Genomic DNA, 21,176 nt, shown 5'->3' on the forward strand with positions numbered 1-21,176 from the left:
CAGAGGTTCCTTGCCCTGCAACTGACTGACCTCCCATCTTGCTGCTCATGGTGCCTTCCTTGTTTTGGGGTCCAACATCTTTTGGCAGGGCCATCAGCATGACACAGATTATCTTTTTAGCTGTCTGAAAGGGTGACATTCATACCAACAATATAATAAGGAGCATTTGTCCCACAGCCATGCAAGTAAGAGGCTTTTTTTTTAAACTGAACCCCTCCCATGAACTGGTTTTAGAAGGGGTTCCCCATGACCTGGAAAAATGTATAAGAGTCCCTCTGGGGCAAAAAGGTTGAGAAGGACTGGTTTAAGTGAACCTAAATTCAGCGGCTAGACTCATCCACCTCACCAACCGCTCCACATCTGCCTCCCCCCTCTGCCAATCCCTTCATTGGCTCCCGATTGCCCAACGCATCAAATTCAAACTGCTAACTCTGACCTACAAAGCCATTCACAATGCCGCCCCAAACTACATAACTGACCTGATACCCAAATACTACCCTACCCGTGCCCTCCGCTCCTCACAGGACCTCCTACTCTCTAGCTCCCTGGTCTCCTCCTCCCACGCCCGATTGCAGGACTTCTCCAGGACTTCCCCCATCCTCTGGAACTCCCTACCCCAATCCATCAGACTGTTGCCTACCCTCCTCACCTTCAGGCGCACCCTGAAAACCCTCCTCTTTAGGGAAGCCTACCCCAACCTCACCTAACACCCGACCTCACCTAACAACTAACCTCCTCCACTCCTCCCGCCTCTCCATCCCCCATAGCCATCTCCTCCTGTGCCACCTTCCCCTCCCTCTTAGATTGTAAGCTCGAAAGAGCAGGGCCCTCGAACCCCTCGTGTATTGTATTGTTACTGTCTTGTCTCATGTTCTGTCCCCCTTGCTACTGTACAGCACTCAGCATAGCCTTTGGCGCTATATAAATACTGTATAATAATAATAATATTAATGAGGTGCTACTGATATACTGTATACATACATAGAGGCTCTTAGACTAGACGAGATGTATGGAGTGAGAGATTCTACTCATCCATATAAAATAGATTTTTAGAGGTGTTAAACAAACCTCTTTATATACATAAGTATAATTTACTTAAAATATTGTGATTTGATATTTATTGAGTTGTGGAGACAACTATGGCTACTTTAGTTTTGAAATGGGTTTATGGAAACCAAAACCTTTGACTTTGTTAACTAATATTTCAAACTATAATAGCACAAATAATGTGTACTTCTATAATGTGTCAAAGGTTATAATTTATCAAATGTGTCATCACTGTTGCAGGCAGGCAGCAATGATTACATTAATCAGATGACCTATAAAAAGCACAATGACTGTATATGTGTATATGAATTGGAGAACTGTCTGTGTTCCCCATAGGAACTGTGGGATTTTGTAAACACTAATCTGATCAGCTGCTATGAGCTTGGCGTACTGTTTTTCATTCAGACACTTTGGCACAAGAAACCCTGTCCCTTGGATTCAGTAAAATTGTGCAAAGCTTTCTGTGGTCTGGTCCCTCTAACACTTTGTCTATTTTATTTAGGCATTAAATCTCTGCAGATGGGATTTCTGTCCTAAGCAGCTACTGTGATTAGCAAAAGTTCCCCATGGATTAGCAACATTTGTGCTCAACTAACATCTGTGTTATTTCTAATCAGAATTTGACATATCCACTAATTTTTCCAGTGAAAATGGCAGTTTTCTGAATTGAGAATTGTTTAAAAAACAATGGGTATAGAAATGAATCATCCCCTTTAAAATAATCACATTTTGTTGAAATGCAGCCTGAAATGAAGACAGATACATTGAGTGAAAGAACCAGGATAAAACTGGTCAGACAACCTCTCTGACCAGTTTTCTCCTGCTTCTTTCACTCAATTTGGAGCGACATCCTGATCCAGTACCAATTACCTTCCACCAAAATAGACTTCACTGTGCTTCTAGGCATTGATAAAGCCTATGAATTTTTTTGTATCCATCTCCTGACTTGTGCCTGTCCACAACTTTATCCCGGAGATCTTTTGACAGTGCCTTGCCATGCATTATTGATTGTTTGCTTCAGTTGCACTACTAGGGACTGAAATGCTCCAGGAAAGCTTTTTTCATGCTGAGCTAATCAAACTGACCACAGCTGATCACAGTTGAAAGTCAAATGGCTTTCTGTGCCATTGAAAAGGTTATTAGCTACACCTGATTGAAGTCATATTTAACAGGGGAAGATCCTTTTTCCAGCACAGTGATTCTGTTTTTGAACTCTTTAAATGTTTTTCTGACATGTTGGTGTTACATCTTTCATTTGAATGTTGTAATTACGGCTGGATAAAACAAAAACTGTGCCTGTCTTCATTTCAGGCTGCAAATCAATTTCATGTGATTATTGTAAAGCCCGGGGGGGAGGGGGGCGGTAATTATTTTCTATTTGGAAATATTGTCACATTAAAAAGTGTATTTCTTTTCTTTTTGTAAATTATTGTCACATTATAAGGTGCCTACTGACACTTCGATGCAGAAAAACTACAGTATTGGATACAGCAAAATTAAAAGTAACAAAACTATACATGTCCAGCAGAAATTCTGATCGGGGATGAGATTAGGCATGTTCAAATCCTAGTCTGAGCCCACCTTAGCTATCCAGCCAGGAAGCACCCCACCAAACATAAGCACCTTTGGTGTTCTCCATCCCACAGCCACATGTATGGATGCCCCTTGTATACATGCCTCTCCTCCAATACCCTTTCCCCCGTGACAGCAGCAGGGGTCCTTTTCCCCACACCCACTGTAACTTTTTGAAGAGTGCTACTGGGAGGGGCATTGCCCACACAGCCACATGATTCATTCACAGTTTGCTGTGAATAAACAAACTACAGGTGCCATCTGCCACTGTGACAGACTTGTAGTCTCAATGGGCTCTGAGGGCGCTTGTCCTTCTGCTTACAGAGAGCATGTAGAGAGGTAGCAGCTGAAAACCAGGAGGACATGTCTGCAGGAGTCTACATTGCACCCGTGATCTAATAATTGTGGGTACAATGCTTTCCAGGATCTCGGTGGAAAAAATAAATGCATATTTTTTCCATAAAAGTGAGCTTATACTTTAATTCTGACCTTTCCTGTATAGCCATTTCACATCTATATGCTGTAGTTATTTATTTAAAAAAAAAAGGGAGACTCTCTGATCCCATTGACACCGTCACGTGTGCATTCACAAAGATCATTGTAAATCCATGTCAATAATTTCAAGCTTGTATCAAATCCTTAGCTATGTGCTTAAAAACATAGTAATAAATGGTTAAGACAATTCAGATTGAAGTCACTTACCCATAATGAGGAGTGTAAGTCCATTAAAGAGAGCTCCGACATAGGTCAGCAGCCACATTAGTACTGCAAACTGGAAACAAACAGACAAAAGCAAGGCAAGTCAATCATACTGGGAGAATGATAAGTGGAAATTCTATAGAATTTTCAGCCACCATTATGTAGTTTGCTAGTCAAGGCCCTTGCATCTTTGGACTGGGTGACATTAAAAAAAAAAAAAAAAAACAAGATTCCTCCATTCACAAATACAAGGGGGATGAAGGATTCCCCTCACCAGGACACTGTACTGTCACAGCAGAACCCACCACTGTCAGAATATACTGATCAGCAGCTGATCAAGGAACATCTTCCAATACGTCTCTTCAAACAGGGACAGCCACAAACTGATTGAAATTTGTCCAGTCGCTGCTGAACTGGCCAAATTTAGATCAGTGTATGACCAGCTTTAGACTATTGTACTGTATTTCTCTCCTCTGTGACAATCACCACTCCAGAAGTCTATTATCAGAAGACTCTCCACTCATTGCTATGAATGCAAACTTCTGGAACAAAGGATATACAGCTCCTAATGGGCTGCAAAGTGAAGATCTGAGAAGTACAAGGGAAGATAAAATGGATGGAGGAATCAAGCAAAATATTAGCAGCGTAAACTTCAGGTTTTTAAAGTGTTATTTTACATCTACTGTTTACAATATCTGCACCATTCTTGTATTAAAAAAAAATGCTGCCACATTATGGCACAAGCCCTGGGTGTCAGCAGAAGAGTTTAGTTCTGCAGTACGGTCAATGGCAGTATGGTTACGGTTGACACTGCCAGGTATCCAATGGAAAGGTTGCCAGAGGGCCCCATCAAAATTGTACTATGATCTGTTCTTACACCCTTGCATGGAAGACATAGAGGGGGTTATTTACTAAAACTGGAGAGTGCAAAATCTGGTGCAACTCTGCACAGAAACCAATCAGCTTGCAGGTTTTATTGCAAAAGCTTAATTGAACAAGCTGAAGTTAGAAGCTGATTGGCTACCATGCACAGCTGCACCAGATTCTGAGCACACCAGTTTTAGTAAATCTACCCCATACTGTATATATACACGTTTTCTAGTACTGCATGTTACCTTACTGTTTACAGACTGATGAATGCTAAAACAAATTTAAAAAACTTATAGAACTACAACACACCCTATTTATTAGCATTTATTAATCAGAGATGCCTGTGTGTAAAGTTAATTTTTCCATTCTTACAGTAGGAATCTGAAGTCTGAATCTGTCTGGTGTCTGTAGACAGCACAGAATTGATTATTTATTATACATTGAATATTGAGGACCAGTGTGGCTTTAACTGGATATTATCAGTAATACCACACAAGTTGATGGTTATCATTCATACCTTTAATGAATCAACCAGGTCCTGTACCAGGAAAAGTCTCCTGAGCTCTCGGACTATGCTGTTTAAGTACACCTGTAGGCAGTCTGTGTATTTCTGGATCTGTTCTTGGGAAAGGGAGATTTCCACATCCAAGTAGTTTCTGCAAGAAAGCAAATGCAATATTAGTTACTTGTTGGAGATTGGTAATTCTGCCAAAGTTATGAAAATAGATTTCACATGCAAAACTTGGAAGACATGCTCTCTTAGACTGGTTGTCACCAGAGGACAGAACTTTCCAACTTTTACCTGAAGAGTTCGTCTACTCTTTAGGATTGGGTGTAATCTCCAGCCTGCTCATTGGCTTTTAGTGATAACAGTGGTACTAAAGGTACTGTATTAGTGATACCAACATCACTACTGATGGAAGGAGAGCAATGTTTCAGTGTGCTTGAAAGAAGATGGAGCTAATTAGGGTCTGCTTTTGATTTTTCCACCTCCTATCGTTCCATTAGCAATACAAAGTAGTTGAGATGCAGGAACCAAGTGACTATCTGAAGTCAGAAAGAAGGACCCTGCTCAATATCATTATGGTGGTCACCACAAGATTAGGGAGGTTACAACTGTGATAAGGACCTAGGCTCCCATGAGGTCTGTCACCACTAGTTAGATCTGAATCCAGCTCCATTTTTTCTTCAGAAAACTGCATTAGTACTGTTAGGGAGCAAGTTGGCATACAGGAAATGTACTTGGTTCATGTTCCATGCTTCCTGTACTCTGCTACTCTGCCTTAGGGCCAGGCCATTCCTTAATAGCAATAAAGCGCACCATTGGGCAGAGAGATCAATGGCAACCTTATTTCCACAGATCACATTGGATATACAGTTGTGTTCAAAATAATAGCAGTGTGTTGAAAAAAGTGAATAAAGCTCAAAATCCTTCTAATAGCTTTTATTTCCATATACACAAATGCATTGGGAAAACTACACATTCTATTCCAAATCAAAACATAAAGAAAAATAGATCAAATTTGTGTTGTTCCTCTAAACAAATTGAAGAAAAGTGAATATTAGACTGTTCAAAAAAATAGCAGTGTTTGTATTCTTCTTTACAAACTCAAACATTCACTATATAAACTGAAAAATGTTTGAAGATTTTGCTTTCCTTTGAATCACTTAATTAATATTTAGTTGTATAAGCACTGTTTCTGAGAACTGCTGTACATCTGTGTTGCATGGAGTCAACCAACTTCTGGCACCTGTGAACAGGTATTCCAGCCCAGGTTGATTGGACTACATTCCACAGTTCTTCTCTATTTCTTGGTTTTTCCTCAGAAACTGCATTTTTGATGTCACCCCACAAGTTTTCTATTGGATTAAGATCTGGGGATTGGGCTGGCCACTCCATAACGTCAATCTTGTTGGTCTGGAACCAAGATGTTGCACATTTACTGGTGTGTTTGGGGTTGTTGTCTTGTTGGAACACCCATTTCAAGGGCATTTCCTCTTCAGCATAAGGCAGCATGACCTCTTCAAGTATTCTGATGTATTCAAACTGATCTATGATCCCTGGTATGCGATAAATAGGCCCAACACCGTAGTATGAGAAACATCCCCATATCATGATGCTTGCGCAACCATGCTTCACTGTCTTCACAGTGTACTGTTGCTTGAATTCAGTGTTTGGGGGTCGTCTGACAAACTGTCTACCGCCACTAGACCCAAAAAGAACAATCTTACTTTCATCAGTCTACAAAATGTTGCACCATTTCTCTTTAGGCCAGTCAATGTGCTCTTTGGGAAATTGTAACCTCTTCAGCAGATGTCTTTTTTTCAACAGTGGGACTTTGCGGGGGCTTCTTGTAGATAGCTTGGCTTCACATAGGCGTCTTCTAATTGTAACAGTACTCACAGGTAACTTTACACCTTCTTTGATCTTCCTGGAGCTGATTGTTGGCTGAGTCCTTGCCATTTTGGCTATTCTTCTATCCATTGGAATGGTAGTTTTTTGCTTTCTGCCACGTCTTTCAGGTTTTGGTTGCCATTTTAAAGCATTTGCGATCATTTTAGCTGAGCAGCCTATCATTTTCTGCACTTCTTTATATGTTTTTCCCTCTCCAATCAACTTTTTAATCAAGGTACGCTGTTCTTCTGAACAATGTCTGGAACGACCCATTTTCCTCAGAATTTCAGAGAGAAATGCACTGTAACCAGCATGTATATTTGCTGCCTTCCTTCCTTAAATAAGGGCAATAATTGCCACCTGTTTTTCAAAGAATGAATGGCCTCACTAATAGAACTCCACACTGCTATTATTTTGAACATGCCCCTTTCAATTAGTGATTCAATAACACAGAATCAGCAGCATGCATGTCATGACTGTTGGGTCTGTTGGATTTCTATTACTCTACTACACCTGCTAGTAAATTATTTGCCATGTAGAAATATCATTTCTACCAAAAACAGTGATTGATCAGGTTAGTGATGTCTGACTGCTATTATTTTGAACACAACTGTACGTGTGCCACATGCAATGTACACAAATAGAAAAATCAGAGGGAGAGACAGCACCATCTGAGTGTAGCATGGTTGTAAAAGCATTTATTAATTCATATTAGGCAACTCACAAATATAGGTGAAAGGAATGCTCATTAAAAGATTAAAAACACTGCTTGACATCAATCTCGCAGGCCTAGCTGTTACGGAGGCCCCCAGAACTTCCTGGATCAGCTTAGAATGCACAGCGGAGCGGATTTTATGTCACTTCTGGAAGTGGCGTTATTGGCTACACATTATGAAGCATGCATGCTCCTTCCTCAGGCCATAGTGGCCTTTAGTGTTGTATTTATCGGTTGGAAAGACACATATCCATCCAGTTCAACCAAGAGAAAAAAAAAAAAACACGCACACAAATAGAAAACCTCCATACACACTATCCTGTAGCATGATCCATTTTACTCCAGCAGGGGAAAAAAATTCCTTCCTGATCCCCCAAGAGGCAATCGGATATTCCCTGGATCAACTTAACCTATAAAATGTTAGTATCCAGTTATATTATGTGCATTTAGGAAAGAATCCAAGCCTTTTTTTAAAATGATCTACTGAACTGACCAGAACCAGTTCTTGGGGAGTCTATTCCACATTATCACAGCTCTTACTGTGAAGAAGACTTTACATCTGGAGGAAAATAGATTTAATCTCCAGATATAGAAAGAGTGCCCCCTTGTCCTCTGTGATGATCTTAAAGCAGAACTCAACATAAAAAGGGGAAGTTCCGCCTGTCTGCCTCCTCCCCCTTCCACATCTGGCACTTTTTTGGGGGGAGGGGGGAGCGGGTACCTGGTTTTGACAGGTACCCTCTCCCACTTCCGGGTCAGATTGAGGCGGTGATCTGAGGCAGGAAGTTCAGCCCCCTTCCTAACCCCACAGCCTTCTGGGACACTTCACAGGTCCCAGAAGACTGTGGCCCATTCACAGAGAGCACTGCGCATGCGAAGTAGGGAACCTAATGTGAAGCCGCAAGGCTTCAATTCCGGGTTTCCTTACTGAAGATGCCGACGCCAGCACCCACAACAGATTGAGCCTGGGTTCACACTGATGCAGTGCGGAATTCGCACCGTTTCTGTGCGATTTCCACACCGTATCACAGTCGCACCCCGTTCATGCGAACCATTGCGGGAGTGTATGTTAACAACACCCCAAATTCGGTCGCAAAACGCGGTGCGATGTGCAGAATCGGATCACATGGGTGCAAATACCCATGCGATCCGATTCCAGTGCAGACCAAAACAAGGGTCCTGCACATTTTTGGTGCGGATACGTTGCGATTTGAGCCATACAAAATGTATGGCTCAAATCGTACCGCTTTAAGGTGAATACTCTACACCAAGTTCACTATATGGGCCACTTACTTATTTATACATGTTGATCATATCTTAATCTACTCTTTCCGAGGGAGAATAAATTCAATTCCTCATAGCTGAGCTCCTACATGCCACTTATCAGTTTGGTTGCCCTTCTCTGCACTCTTTCCAGTTCCCCGATATCCGTTTTGTAAATTGGTGCCCAAAACTGAACTGCATATTCCAGATGAGGCATTATAAATGATTTGTACAGGGGAAAAAATATATCTTTCTCTGTGGTTCATACCTCTCTTAATACAAGAAAGAATTTTGCTCGCTTTGGAAACCGCAGCTTGGCATTGCATGCTATTATTAAGCTTGTGATCTACCAGAACTCCCAGATCCTTCTCCACCATTGATTCCCCCAGTTGTACCCCCCCTAGTATATATGATGCATGCATATTCTTAGCCCCCAAGTGCATAACCTTACATTTACCAACATTAAATCTCATTTGCCAATAGTTGCCCAATTAAACAGCACGCTGAGGTCAGCTTGTAAATTGGAGACATCCTGTAAGGACGTTATTCCACTGCACAGCTTGGTGTCATCTGAAAACACTGAAATGGTGCTTTTAATCCCAGACCCTATATCGTTTATAAATATATTAAAAAGTAAGGGTCCCAACCAGGGGCGGACTGACAACTCATGGGGCCCCCGGGCAATAGGGGATCATGGGGCCCCTGTGTCCTTGCCCAAACTCAAAAAAGCCTATGAAAAAGGTACCAGGGGCATCTCATCTCCCCCTACTGACCCTGGGCCCTCGGACAGTGCCCGAGTTTCCAAATGGTCAGTCCATCCCTGGTCCCAACACTGAACCTTGGGGTATACCACTAATAACCCTAGACCGTTCAGAGTATGAATCATTAACTACTCTCTGAATTTGGTCTTTTAACCAGTTTTCAATCCAATTACAAACTGATTTTTGCAAGCCTGTAGACTTTACCTTACACATTAGCCGTGTGTGGGGAATTGTATCAAACACTTTTGCATTTGACAAAGAAGAAGCAGGCTTCTCATTTTTCCTTTGTTATACCATTCCTTTTATTCTGACTCCCACTGTTGTATTAGTGACTTATCCCTTGCTGAGACATCTATGCCTGTATAAGCAGACACAATCACTGCAGACAGGCTTTATCAGATAGCTGAACTCACCAAACACCTTTTTCTCATCCACTGATCTTTTATTGCAATCCAGAATGTACACCAGACAACAAGATGTAGCAGATGACTGAAAAGATGGTATTTGCAGGTCAAACATAGTAATGTGTTCCCAGATGTGAGCAGATTACATGTGGGCTAGAGACTAGCAGCCATATTCATCCCAATAAAGACAGAGTGAAAAGGAAGAGGAAGTACATCACAAGTGGGAAGAACACAGGGTGGAAGATAGAAAAAGATGGTGCCATAACCAAAATATCCACAAGATGGCAGTATATTAACCAATTATACTGAAGGCAATAAACAATGGCTTCAAAAAAATGAACTATATAAATTCTCAATTCACAGTAATCTGAACATTAACCATGACTATGCATTGTATTATATTTTTACACAAGTGTAACAGCACACTTTTGTCATTTTAAATGTCACAAGTACAGAGTTGCTGCTGGTGTAGATGTGGAGTGCATTGAGTCCTGGGAGAGGTAACTTTTCTGAGAACATTATGTGTAGATGTCAGAATGTAATGTTTCCTATGGATTACTGCACTTTGCACAGTCATTTGCATAATTGAGGAGGAAGCTGGGTCTAAAAAAGCAGAGGCAAATAACTACTTGTGGTCTCCCAGAAGCTGTTCCTTTCTCTTTTACTAACTCAGCATGCCTTGTTCTGCACTTAGTCTCTGTGAGACAGCTGCCATTTTGGCAGGGTTTTCCTCCTAATGTCAGAGACTCAAGCAAGGAGAACTGTGAGCAGCACGATAGTGACATCACCAAATCTCATATCTCCTGAAAATAGCAGTCCAGAGGCAGAAGTGCCTTTATAATACACTGCAGATATCCAGCTACTGTATGTGGTTGGAGGCACTGGAGTGCCTAGACACACTTGCTAACTTACTAGGAAGTGAACTTTTTTTCTTTAGGAGGAATTCAAGAGAAAACCGTACATCTTTCTGAGTTTTGCTTAGACACCGCTAGCTTTTCTAAATTTTCCCTATAAAATAGCAAATCTTAATTTTTTTAAATTCAGTTCCACTTTAACTTGTGTCTGACAGTGTTTGACCTATGAAAAGTATTTTGCCAAAATGACTTACTTGAATGGATGGCCTTCATCGGTTTTCTGTACAGCCTGTAAAACTGATTTGTAGATTCTGAAGCTGATTGTGGCTGAGAGGGCAGCAAGTGCTAGGTAGGCGATGACACTGACCACACTGAACTGGGTCAGGGAGAAGAGCATCAGAAGGACACTTCCAAATACAATTCCGGTCTGCTTTATATCCCGCCAGTATAACAAGTCAATAGCTGCAAAAGATCGAAATGGGTATAAAATGAGTCATAAAATTGTATTTATAATCAAAATCAGGAATTATTTTTACTTAATGTTGCTGTACTGTACTTCAAATCATTTTAGCTTTACCATGGAAAATTCACAGATTATCTATTATACTCCGGATCACATACAGCATTTCAAACCATTTGACACTTTCATGGTTTATTGAGGGCGCTTTCACAAAATCGTGTATAAACTAAAATTCCCATGCGAGGACAGGCACCAACTTATACTAGTAAGTCCAAACCCATCAGGGGCCCTGGAACCCCCTTTGCTTGGTACCAAATACCAATTTTGTAAAAGTTGAGAGTTTTAAGCACAGCACACACAAGCCGAAAATCAGCAGGTACCAGCCAACTATTGGTCCAAGTGTACAGCTAACAACTGGCTTCTTTCAAATGGGCATGCTGGAGAACCAGCATTCGATCAACTCTCGCAGCTAATGGCAGCAAGTGCTGATCAGAAAATGTATATTGTATAGGGCGCGCTTGTTGGAGCCCAACCTCTGTAGCTGTAAGATAAAGGTGCCAGATGGATATCAGGGATGGATGGGAGCAGTAACACTGAGGCAGCTCTTCTTAGAGTGGAAGCAAGGCTCTAATGCAGTAACAAGAAAAAGAGAGGAAGGCGCCTCTAAGTGCAGTATTGACAGTAAACAATGGAAAATTTTCACTTACAAGATAAACAGTTAAAAAGACTCATCCTGTGGTAATTAGATCCAGGTGGGACATCCAGCCGTCCAGCAGCAGACTATGCCTATAGGATCAGGAAGTAGAGACCAGGATGTGCCTGTGCATCAAAAATGAAGCTTGGAGAGCAGAGTCAGATGTAGCAGGTGAAGGGGGTGGTAATGCATTTCGGAGCATGCTCAATAGGCTCCTTCTTCAGACCTGAACCGTTTATCTTGTAAGTGCAAATTTTCCATTGTTTACTGAATAAATTGTCAATACTGCACTTAGAGGCTCCTTCCTCTCTTTTGCAAGTGCTGATCAGTGTATTCTGCTTGCGGGGGGGATCTCAAGTTTTTTATTTTTCCACTGCCCAAAATGTGTGTACCAGGCTATGGCTAGGTTCACATCTATGAATGTGCATTTTGTGTTTTCTGGAGCATTTTGAAGTTTTTCATGCATGTTTTTATGCATTTTGCATTTTTTTGGGGAAATGTTGATGTTCCTAGAAGGAGGTGTCTGTTTGTCATGCAGGAAAACACACCAAAAACACATGTACATTCATTTTTCATGCATTTTTTTATGTGATTCCATTGAAGTCTATGGAGCCATTAAAGCAACATGCTGCATACAAAAAAAAAGTCCTTGCACATAGATATGAACGAGACCCATAAGAAATAAGGTTAAATGGATTGTACTGCATTTCTGTGGATCTGCAAACGCACTAAAAAACGCACAGATGTAAACCTAACCTTAAGGCACATCCTCACAATACCACAGCCATTAGTAGGTTGCAAAAGGGCTGGCATTGGCATTTGGACATTTGTTCCCCGCACCTCGCTGTACCAGGGAAGCTTGTCTGCTCGCGGTCACCTCCTCTATAGTCCTAAGCAAGAACAGTCATGCAGTCTTGTCTGCAACCTCAAAGGAAACCAGTAAAAAAAAAAAAAGACACCTTCTCACCACCATGTAAAAGACTTTTAAGGTACCATTACTTATTGTACCACTTGCTTAGGAAAGTGCAAGTACCAACCAAAAATGATGACTAGCATTTTTCAGGGTCTGGAGCAGCGATCAAAGCAAGCGGTAGGAATAGGGAAGTTAAGTAAAAGCACCAGAGGGTTACCTGTTAAAAAAAGCACCAGAGGGTGGCTTCTACATACTGGGAGGCTAATTTGAGGTCTCAAATACTTTTAGAAGTTCACTTTACCACTTCCAGCCTGCCCCAATTCTGATATTACTCTCCTACATATAAAAAAACATAACTTTTTTGCAAAAAAAAAAACAACTACTTAGAACCCCCAGCATTATATATTCAGTATATTTTTGCATACAGTAGGACACTACTCCTTGTGTGGAGGGTGATGTTAAGGAAACACAGGATACTGCATAGGGGGGTGGTAAGGGTGGGGGGGGCAGAGGACACTGCCATGGGGGGGGGATGCAGGAGCACTGCTACGGGGGGGGGGGGGGGAAGGGGGAGGCAGAGGACACTGCTATGGGAGGAAAGGGGGGGGGGAAGAGGATACTGCCATGGGATGGAAGGGGGGCAGAGGACACTGCAATGGGGGGGGGGGCAGAGGACACTACTATGGAAGGAAAGGGAGGGCAGAGGACACTGACATTGGGGGGGGGAGGCAGGGGACACTACAATGAGAGGGAAATGGTGGGGGGGGGGGGGGGGCAGAGGACACTGCTGTGGGGTAGGGGTAGAGGACACTACTGGGGGAGGTGAAGGGGCTAGAGGACACTACTGGGGGAGGTGAAGGGGGGTAGAGGACACTACTGGGGGAGGTGAAGGGGGGTAGAGGACACTACTGGGGGAGGTGAAGGGGGGCAGAGGACACTACTTTGGGGGAGATGATGTGAAAGGGGCAGAAGACTCTGCTATGGGCAGGGCTGGTACCACATAAGGCTGCTTTGGCAGCCGCCTTAGGATGCCAGGGTGAGGGGGAGTTGGTAAAATCTGAATCCCCAGCCACTTGCTGGGAATTCAGATTTTTAAAATACCTGCCTGCCAATGATACTTTTTCCTCCTGCAGCAGTTGAAAGACAGCTTCTCCTCCTCCCCCTCCCACCAGCTAACAGCTGCTGCAGGAGGAAAATCCAGAAGATAGGTTCCAGTAAATGCCTCCGCCGCTGTCCCTCCTGTACTTGTTCCTCTTTTTTTGGCTGCCAGGCCCCCGTGTGCTCCCCTTTATTGTTTACCAAAGCCTTCAAACAGGGCTGTTAAAACATGTTATGAAAAAAAATAAAATAAAATTGTAAAAAATAATAAAAGCAAAAACTACTGACACTGTCCACTACCGTACTTATTGATAATGGCCACGTTTAAGGTAGGCTAAGTTTATATTTTTAAGTGACATTTGTTTTATTGTATTTTTCTAAGTTTTCCTAACTATTTAGTTAGGCCTTGCTAGTTAATTTCTGGGAAAAAAATGGTGCTGAAATGGTGATCTTTGGTCTCTTTCATTCTGTTCAGGTAGATCTCCACCTCTCAAAGGTTGTCTAACCCTGCCCTAGAGAATACAATGGGGGTATTGCATATTTGTATGCCACATGGTATTTGCACAATGGTTTTTCAAATGCACATTTTTGGAAAAAATACACTTTAATTAATGTTAATGCAGAAGAACACAATATAATACCCATTGTTTTGGTAAAATATAAAAGATGGTATTATGCTGAGTAAATAGATACCAAACTTGTCATGCTTTAAAACTGCGTACGCCTGTGGAATGGAACCAAAACTACGGTACCTAAAAATCTCCATAGGCAATGCTTTAAAAGCCTTTACAAGTCACCAGTTTAGAGTTACATAGGACGTCTGGTGCTAGAATTTTGACAATACCTCACATGTACAGTGCTTAAAAAAGTATTCATGCCCCTTGAAATTTTCCAAAAACATAACTGCATTTTATTGGGATTCTATGTGATAGACCATCACAAAGTGGCACATAATTAAGAAGGAAAATGATAAATGGTTTTCAATACTTTGTAGAACCACCTTTGGCTGCAATTACAGCTGCAATTCTTTTTGGGGATGTCTCTTCTAGCTTTGCACATCTAGAGAGTGGTATTTTTGCCCATTTTTCTTTCCAAAATATCTCAATCTCTTGCAGATTGGATGGAGAGCGTCTGTGAACAGAAATTTTCAAGTCTTGCCACAGATTCTCAATTGGATTTAGGTCTGGACTTTGACTGGGCCATTCTAACACATGAATAGGCTTTGATCTAAACCATTCCATTGTAGCTCTGGCTGTATGTTTAGGATCATTGTCCTGCTGGAAGGTGAACCTCCACCCCAGTCTCAAGTCTTTTGTAGACTCAGGTTTTCTTCTAAGATTGTCCTGTATTTGGCTCCATCCACCTTCCCATCAATTATGACCAGCTTCCCTATCCCTGCTGAAGAAAAGCATCCACACAACATGATGCTGCTGCCACCATGTTTCACGGTGGGGGTGGTGTGTTCAGTGTGATGTGCAGGGTTACAGTTGCAAGAAAAAGTATGTGAACCCCTTGGGATTACGTGGAGTTTTGCATGAAGCTGGAAAGGGTTACAAAAGTATCTCCAAAAGCCTTGATGTTCATGTGTCCACGGTAAGACAGACTGTCTACAAATGGAGAAAGTTTAGCACTGTTGCTACTCTCCCTGGGCGTGGTCGTCCTGTAAAAATGACTGCAAGAGCACAGCGCAGAATGCTGCATGAGGTAAAGAAGAATCCCAGAGTGTCAGCTAAAGACCTACAGAAATCTCTGGCACATGCTAACATTTTTGTTGACACATCTACAATAAGGAAAACATTAAACAAGAATGGAGCACATGGGAGGACACCACGGAGGAAGCCATTGCTGTCCAAAAAGAATATTGCAGCACGTTTGAAGTTTGCAAAAGAGCACCTGGATGTTCCACAGCACTACTGGCAAAATATACTGTAGACAGATGAAACCAAGATTGAGTTGTTTGGGAAGAACACACAACACTATGTGGAGAAAAAAAGGCACAGCACACCAACATCAAAACCTCATCCCCACTGTAAAACATGGCGGAAGGAGCATCATGGTTTGGGGCTGCTTTGCTGCCTCAGGGCCTGGACGGATTGTTGTCATTGATGGGAAAATGAATTCCAGAGTTTATCAAGACATTTTGCAGCAAAACGTACGACCATCTGTCCGCCAACTGAAGCTCCGCAGAGGATGGGTGATGCAACAGGGCAATGACCCAAAGCATACAAGTAATTCAACAAAACAATGGCTGCAACAGCACAGAATACACCTTCTGGAGTGGCCCAGTCAGAGTCCTGACCTCAACCCGATTGAAATGCTGTGGCATGACCTTAAGAGAGCGATTCACACCAGACATCCCAAGAATATTGCTACACTGAAACAGTTTTGTAAAGAGGAGTGGTCCAAAATTACTCCAGATCGTTGTGCAGGTCTGATCTGCAACTACAGGAAATGTTTGGTTGAGGTTATTGCTGCCAAAGGAGGGTCAACCAGTTATTAAGTCCAAAGGTTCACATACTTTTTCCTCCCTGCACTGTGAATGTTTACATGTTATGTGCAATTAAACCATGGCAACATCTAATGTTTGTGTAGTATTATGTTCAGCAGACTGTGTTCTTCTATTGTTGTGACTTAGATGACGTTCAGAGCACATTTTATGCCCAATTCATGCAAAACTCCACGTAATCCCAAGGGGTTCACATACTTTTTCTTGCAACTGTACATTTCCGCCACACATAGCGTTTTGCTTTTAGGCCAAAAAATTCAATTTTGGTTTCATCTGACCAGAGCACCTTCTTCCACATGTTTGCTGTGTCCCCCACATGACTTCTCGCAAACTGCAAACAGGACTTTTTATGGCTTTCCTTCATCAATGGCCACTTCTTGCCACTCTTCCATAAAGGCCAGATTTGTGGAATGCACGACTAATAGATTCTCCCACCTGAGCTGTGGATCTCTGCAGCTCCTCCAGAGTTATCATGGGCCTCTTGGCTGCTTCTCTGATTAATGATCTCCTTGCCCGGCCTGTCAATTTAGGTGGACGGCCATGTCTTGGTAGGTTTGCAGTTGTGCCATACTCTTTCCATTTTGAGATAATGGATTGAACAGTGCTCCTTAAGATGTTCAAAGCTTGGGATATTTTTTTATAACCTAACCCTGCTTTAAACTTCAACAACTTTATCCCTGACCAGGGGCGTTCCTAGGGTTGGTGTCACCCGCTGCCGGAACACTTGGTGACACCCCTTCCGAAGATCCCCGCAGGATGGACCGGATCTTCGGACTGAGCATAATGGATCGGAGTCCGATCCATTATCCTCCCCAATCTGCAGATCCAATCCATCCTGCGGGGATCATCAGCTTTCAACCTATATGGGGTTAACTGATCTTTCCACGAGCTCCACAAAAAGGTAAGTTTTAAAGCAAGCCAACCATCAGCTTGCTTTAAAACTTACCTATCCGTGGAGCGGGTCTGGTGTCACCCCGTACAAAAGGTGTCACCCTGCACAAAAGGTGTCACCCGGTACGGCGCGCACCCCCCGCACCTGCCTAGGGATGCCCCTGTCCCTGACCTGTCTGGTGTGTTCTTTGGCCTTCATGATGCTGCTTGTTTACTAATGTTTTCTAACATTCAAAGAACAGGTGTATTTATGCTGAGAATAAATTACACACAGGGGGACTCTATTTACTAATTAGGTGACTTCTGAAGGCAAGTGGTTCAACCAGATTTTAGTTAGGGGTATCAAAGTATAGGGGGTTGAATACAAATGTACGCCACACTTTTCAGACATTTATTTGTAAAACATTTTGAAAACCATTTATCATTTTCCTTCCACTTCACAATTATGTGTCACTTTGTGTTGGTCTATCACATAAAATCCCAATAAAATACATGACACATAAAATACAATGATAAAATGTGGAAAATCTCAATATTTTTTCCAAGGCACTGTATTTGCGATTGTTTTTTACATATGCGTGCGGGACTGACGCATGCGTTTGCCTTTGCGCACAAGCACAGTGGGATGGGGGGGCTTTAAAAATGTTTTACTTTTTTTTTTAATTTGAGTATTCTTTTACATGCTAACTTTATTTTTGATCACTTTTTTGCTATCACAAGGAATGTAAGCATCCCTTGTGAAAGCATGGGGCATGACAGGTCCTCTTTTTGGAGAGATCTGGGGTCTATTAGACCGCACAGATCTCCTCTGGCCTCCAAAGCATCAGGTCACACCGAGATCGGTGTGATCTGATACTCATTCAAGCCGGTAATGGCTTATTTGCATGAGCCCGAAACTGGAAGCAACATCTGTTAGAACGAAATCAGTTCTTCCCACTGTGTCTCAGGAACATGGCCTGCATTAAAGTAAAAAATGCTCCGCTACCTGTTCTACTCCCTGTTCCTAAACACTTACCTGGCTCTTCTCACCAATTCAACGCTGTGCCGGCTGTAGCCCCACTCCTCTCACTTCCTGGTCTCACAATAGACACTGTGAGCCCTACTGTAGGCTCCTGCTGCTGTCAGTAAAACTCTTGGGAGGAGGGAGCGGAGGCATGGCTTACTGGCGTTGTGTGTGTCTATGGACCTACAGAGTCCATCTTCAGAGTACATGTGTACATGGGTACCTCCTTCTCACCTGACTTGCTAAGGAGGTACCTGGAGGAAGAAGCAGACCGTGCCAGCTGGGGACTGTCAAAGAGAAGGCAAGAGACTGTTCTGTGCAATATCATTGCACAGAGCAGGTAAATATAACCATTTTTTTTATTTGAACGCAAAAAAAAATCCTTTGATATCACTTTAAGAATACATACTGAAAAATACATTTTTAACCAGAATTAGTGTCATTATAAGCCATAAATGTCCAGAGGTGAACAGAAGAGGGGAATAAATGGGGAACAAGTTCCCACAGTTTGTATATTTTTTTAACTGGTACGGCCCCCACTAAGGGCCTGTGTCAATGGGCTCTGGGCTTGTGTCAATAGTAAAAGCTTAACATCAGTTTTGAAATGTGAACGGACATTGACAAGTGCATTTGACCTCATTCTCATTTGCATTTGACCTGCTTCAACACTTCTTTGAGAACGCAAAACAAAAGCCTGTCAACAGAGACCCTGCTGTCCTAGGCCCTGGCAAAGAGGGCCTTACGGTAGATACGGCCTATACAGTTCTTCTTTTACATGCATTGTATACAGTTTGAGCTCTACCATTGCTCTTAACTTCAGTTCTGCAACAAGACATTCCATTTGTAACTTGAAAAAAATGGGACAATATGTAATATCAAAGATTACCGAAAATGCTGCAATGAATACTGACTGTCGTACATGCTCCTTAGATGCCTACTTCATTCTTCTTCTCGCTGTACTGACATACAATAGGAATTAAATGCTTTAAATAAATTCAGTTTTCCACCCACCAAAATTAAAACAAAAACTATTTATTGCTGTGAAGGGAAATGTTTCCTTCATGTACAGGTGCTTCTTTCTATAAAAAAATATTACTCCTAGTACTTGGCTTGTATAGTTGGTAATGTATTTCACGCTTTCATCCATAATACTTCAAGCGATATTAAACCCAAAACCAAAAATGTAATGTATTGCAGCTTACCAATCATTAGATGTGGTGGCTGCATTTGTTTTCTTTGTTTAGGCTTTATCCTTCTACTTTCACCTGGTGATCTGACCACAGTTCCTGCATTGGAGTGCCTACACTCTGCACTCTAAAACAGAGTTCCACCCAAACAGGGAAGTTCTGCTTGTCTGCCTGCTCCGCTGCCACATTTGGCACCTTTTTGGGGGAGGGGGGAGCCGGTACTTGGTTCTGACAGGTACCCGCTCCCACTTCCAGGTCAGTTCGCCGCTGCGAACTGACCCAGAGGTTTGGCTCCTCCTCCTTTCTCCGCAGCTTTCATGGATACGTCACAGATCTCAGAAGACTGCGGCCCATTCACAAAGCGTAGCACGCTGCATGCATGCGCAGTAGGAAAATGGCCGTGAAGCCGCAAGGCATCACTGCCAGTTTCTTCCAGTCAAGATGGCAGCACCAGCACCTGATAGCTGACTGAAGAATCGGCTTGGGTGAGGACATTGCTGGATGCCTGGACAGATAAATGCCCTTATAAAAAAAGTCAGCAGCTACAGTATTTGTACCTGCTGAATTTTAATTTTTATTAGTCTGGGGGAAGGGGAGTGTTAAATGTACTAGCAGATTTAAATACACTACCAAATTGAAGGCAAACTCCAACTCACATTTTATACAGCAAACCATTTTTTTCCTTTGAAGCTGGCCATAGATGGATTGAAATATGGCCAGTTCAGTAGGGACTGGTCGAATTTCAATCCATCTATGGGCAGGCTAGTTGCACAGAGTTCAATTTCTCGATCGACTACTGTACAACCAACCTGTTGGAAAACTTTCACTTGATCAGTGGTGTCGGCTATAGCCGGCAGTGCTGATGAGTGTGTTCAGACAGCAGTGAGGCCTCCCCGCTTTCAGAACACTATAGCTCCGCATGAGTAATTCCCCCATCCATATTGAAAGTGCGGATGGGGAATCAATTATTTTCTTTTGTTCAACCCTCTAGATGAAAGAAAATGAATCATGTATAGCCTGCCTTAGGATAAAGGTATTACATAAATAAAAGCTGATCATTGTAAGCACCCCTGTCATTGTTAATTGGTTTGTCTCATCCCTGTAGACTGACACAGATCTGGAACAGAGCTTGTTCTTTTGAAAAACGACTGATTTTCTGGCAGGCATCACATCAATGAATTGGTAAACTGCAAATTAATAATGTTTGCTTTTGGGTTTGTTAATGCTATTAAGTAATTCTAACGGTTCGTTTTATTTTTTCTTTTAAATAACAAATATGTTTTGGTTTTGCACAGAGCAGCCCTGATCTTCCTCTTCTTCAGACCCCCTGGTCCTTCTCTCCCACCAAGTGCCCACCATAGAAAGCGTCTTGCTATGATAGGGACACACAGGGTGTGACTTGGCCCTGTCCCCTTCCCTCCTCACTGGCTGTGATTGACAGCAGTCAATCTCAGACAAGTGAGAGAGCCTTGGCTCTCATGCTCATCACTGGATCGAAAATGGGCTCAGGTGAGTATAAGGAGGGGCTGAAGTTTTTTTTTTACCAGCATACACAGAATGCACTTTAAAATGGTTGTAAAGGCTGAAGGTTTTTTACCTTTATGCATTTTTTGCATTAAAGTGATTCTAAAGGCTTTTTTTAAAAAAACAATAAAAAGCATGTCTATACTTATCTGCAGTGTGCAGTGGTTTTGCACAGAGCACCCTGGATCCTCCTCTTCTCGAGTCCCCTGCAGGCTCTCCTGGCCCTTCCCTCCTGTTGAAGCTTGCTATGGGGGCACCCGCTGCTCTCTGTGTCCATTCACACATGGAGCCACAGCTTGGCCCCCACCCCTCTCTCTTCT

General features: G+C 42.4%; 1 protein-coding gene across 1 annotated transcript in view; it reads right to left on the reverse strand.

The window, feature by feature from the left end:
• The window catches only part of RTN1 (reticulon 1), a 315,431-nt gene that overhangs the window by 11,735 nt on the left and 282,520 nt on the right, over positions 1–21,176 (reverse strand). The window contains exons 4-6 of the mRNA XM_089676539.1: positions 10,835–11,042; positions 4,706–4,844; positions 3,322–3,391 (exon numbers count right to left, since the gene is read on the reverse strand). Of these exons, the coding sequence (XP_089532665.1) occupies positions 3,322–3,391; positions 4,706–4,844; positions 10,835–11,042 (417 nt within the window). The remainder of the gene's footprint in view (positions 1–3,321; positions 3,392–4,705; positions 4,845–10,834; positions 11,043–21,176) is intronic.

Source organism: Staurois parvus, unplaced genomic scaffold (assembly GCF_062004578.1).
Source record: "Staurois parvus isolate SC_StPar_1 unplaced genomic scaffold, SC_StPar_1.0 ptg000171l, whole genome shotgun sequence".
In the NCBI taxonomy this organism is placed as follows: Eukaryota; Metazoa; Chordata; class Amphibia; order Anura; family Ranidae; genus Staurois; species Staurois parvus.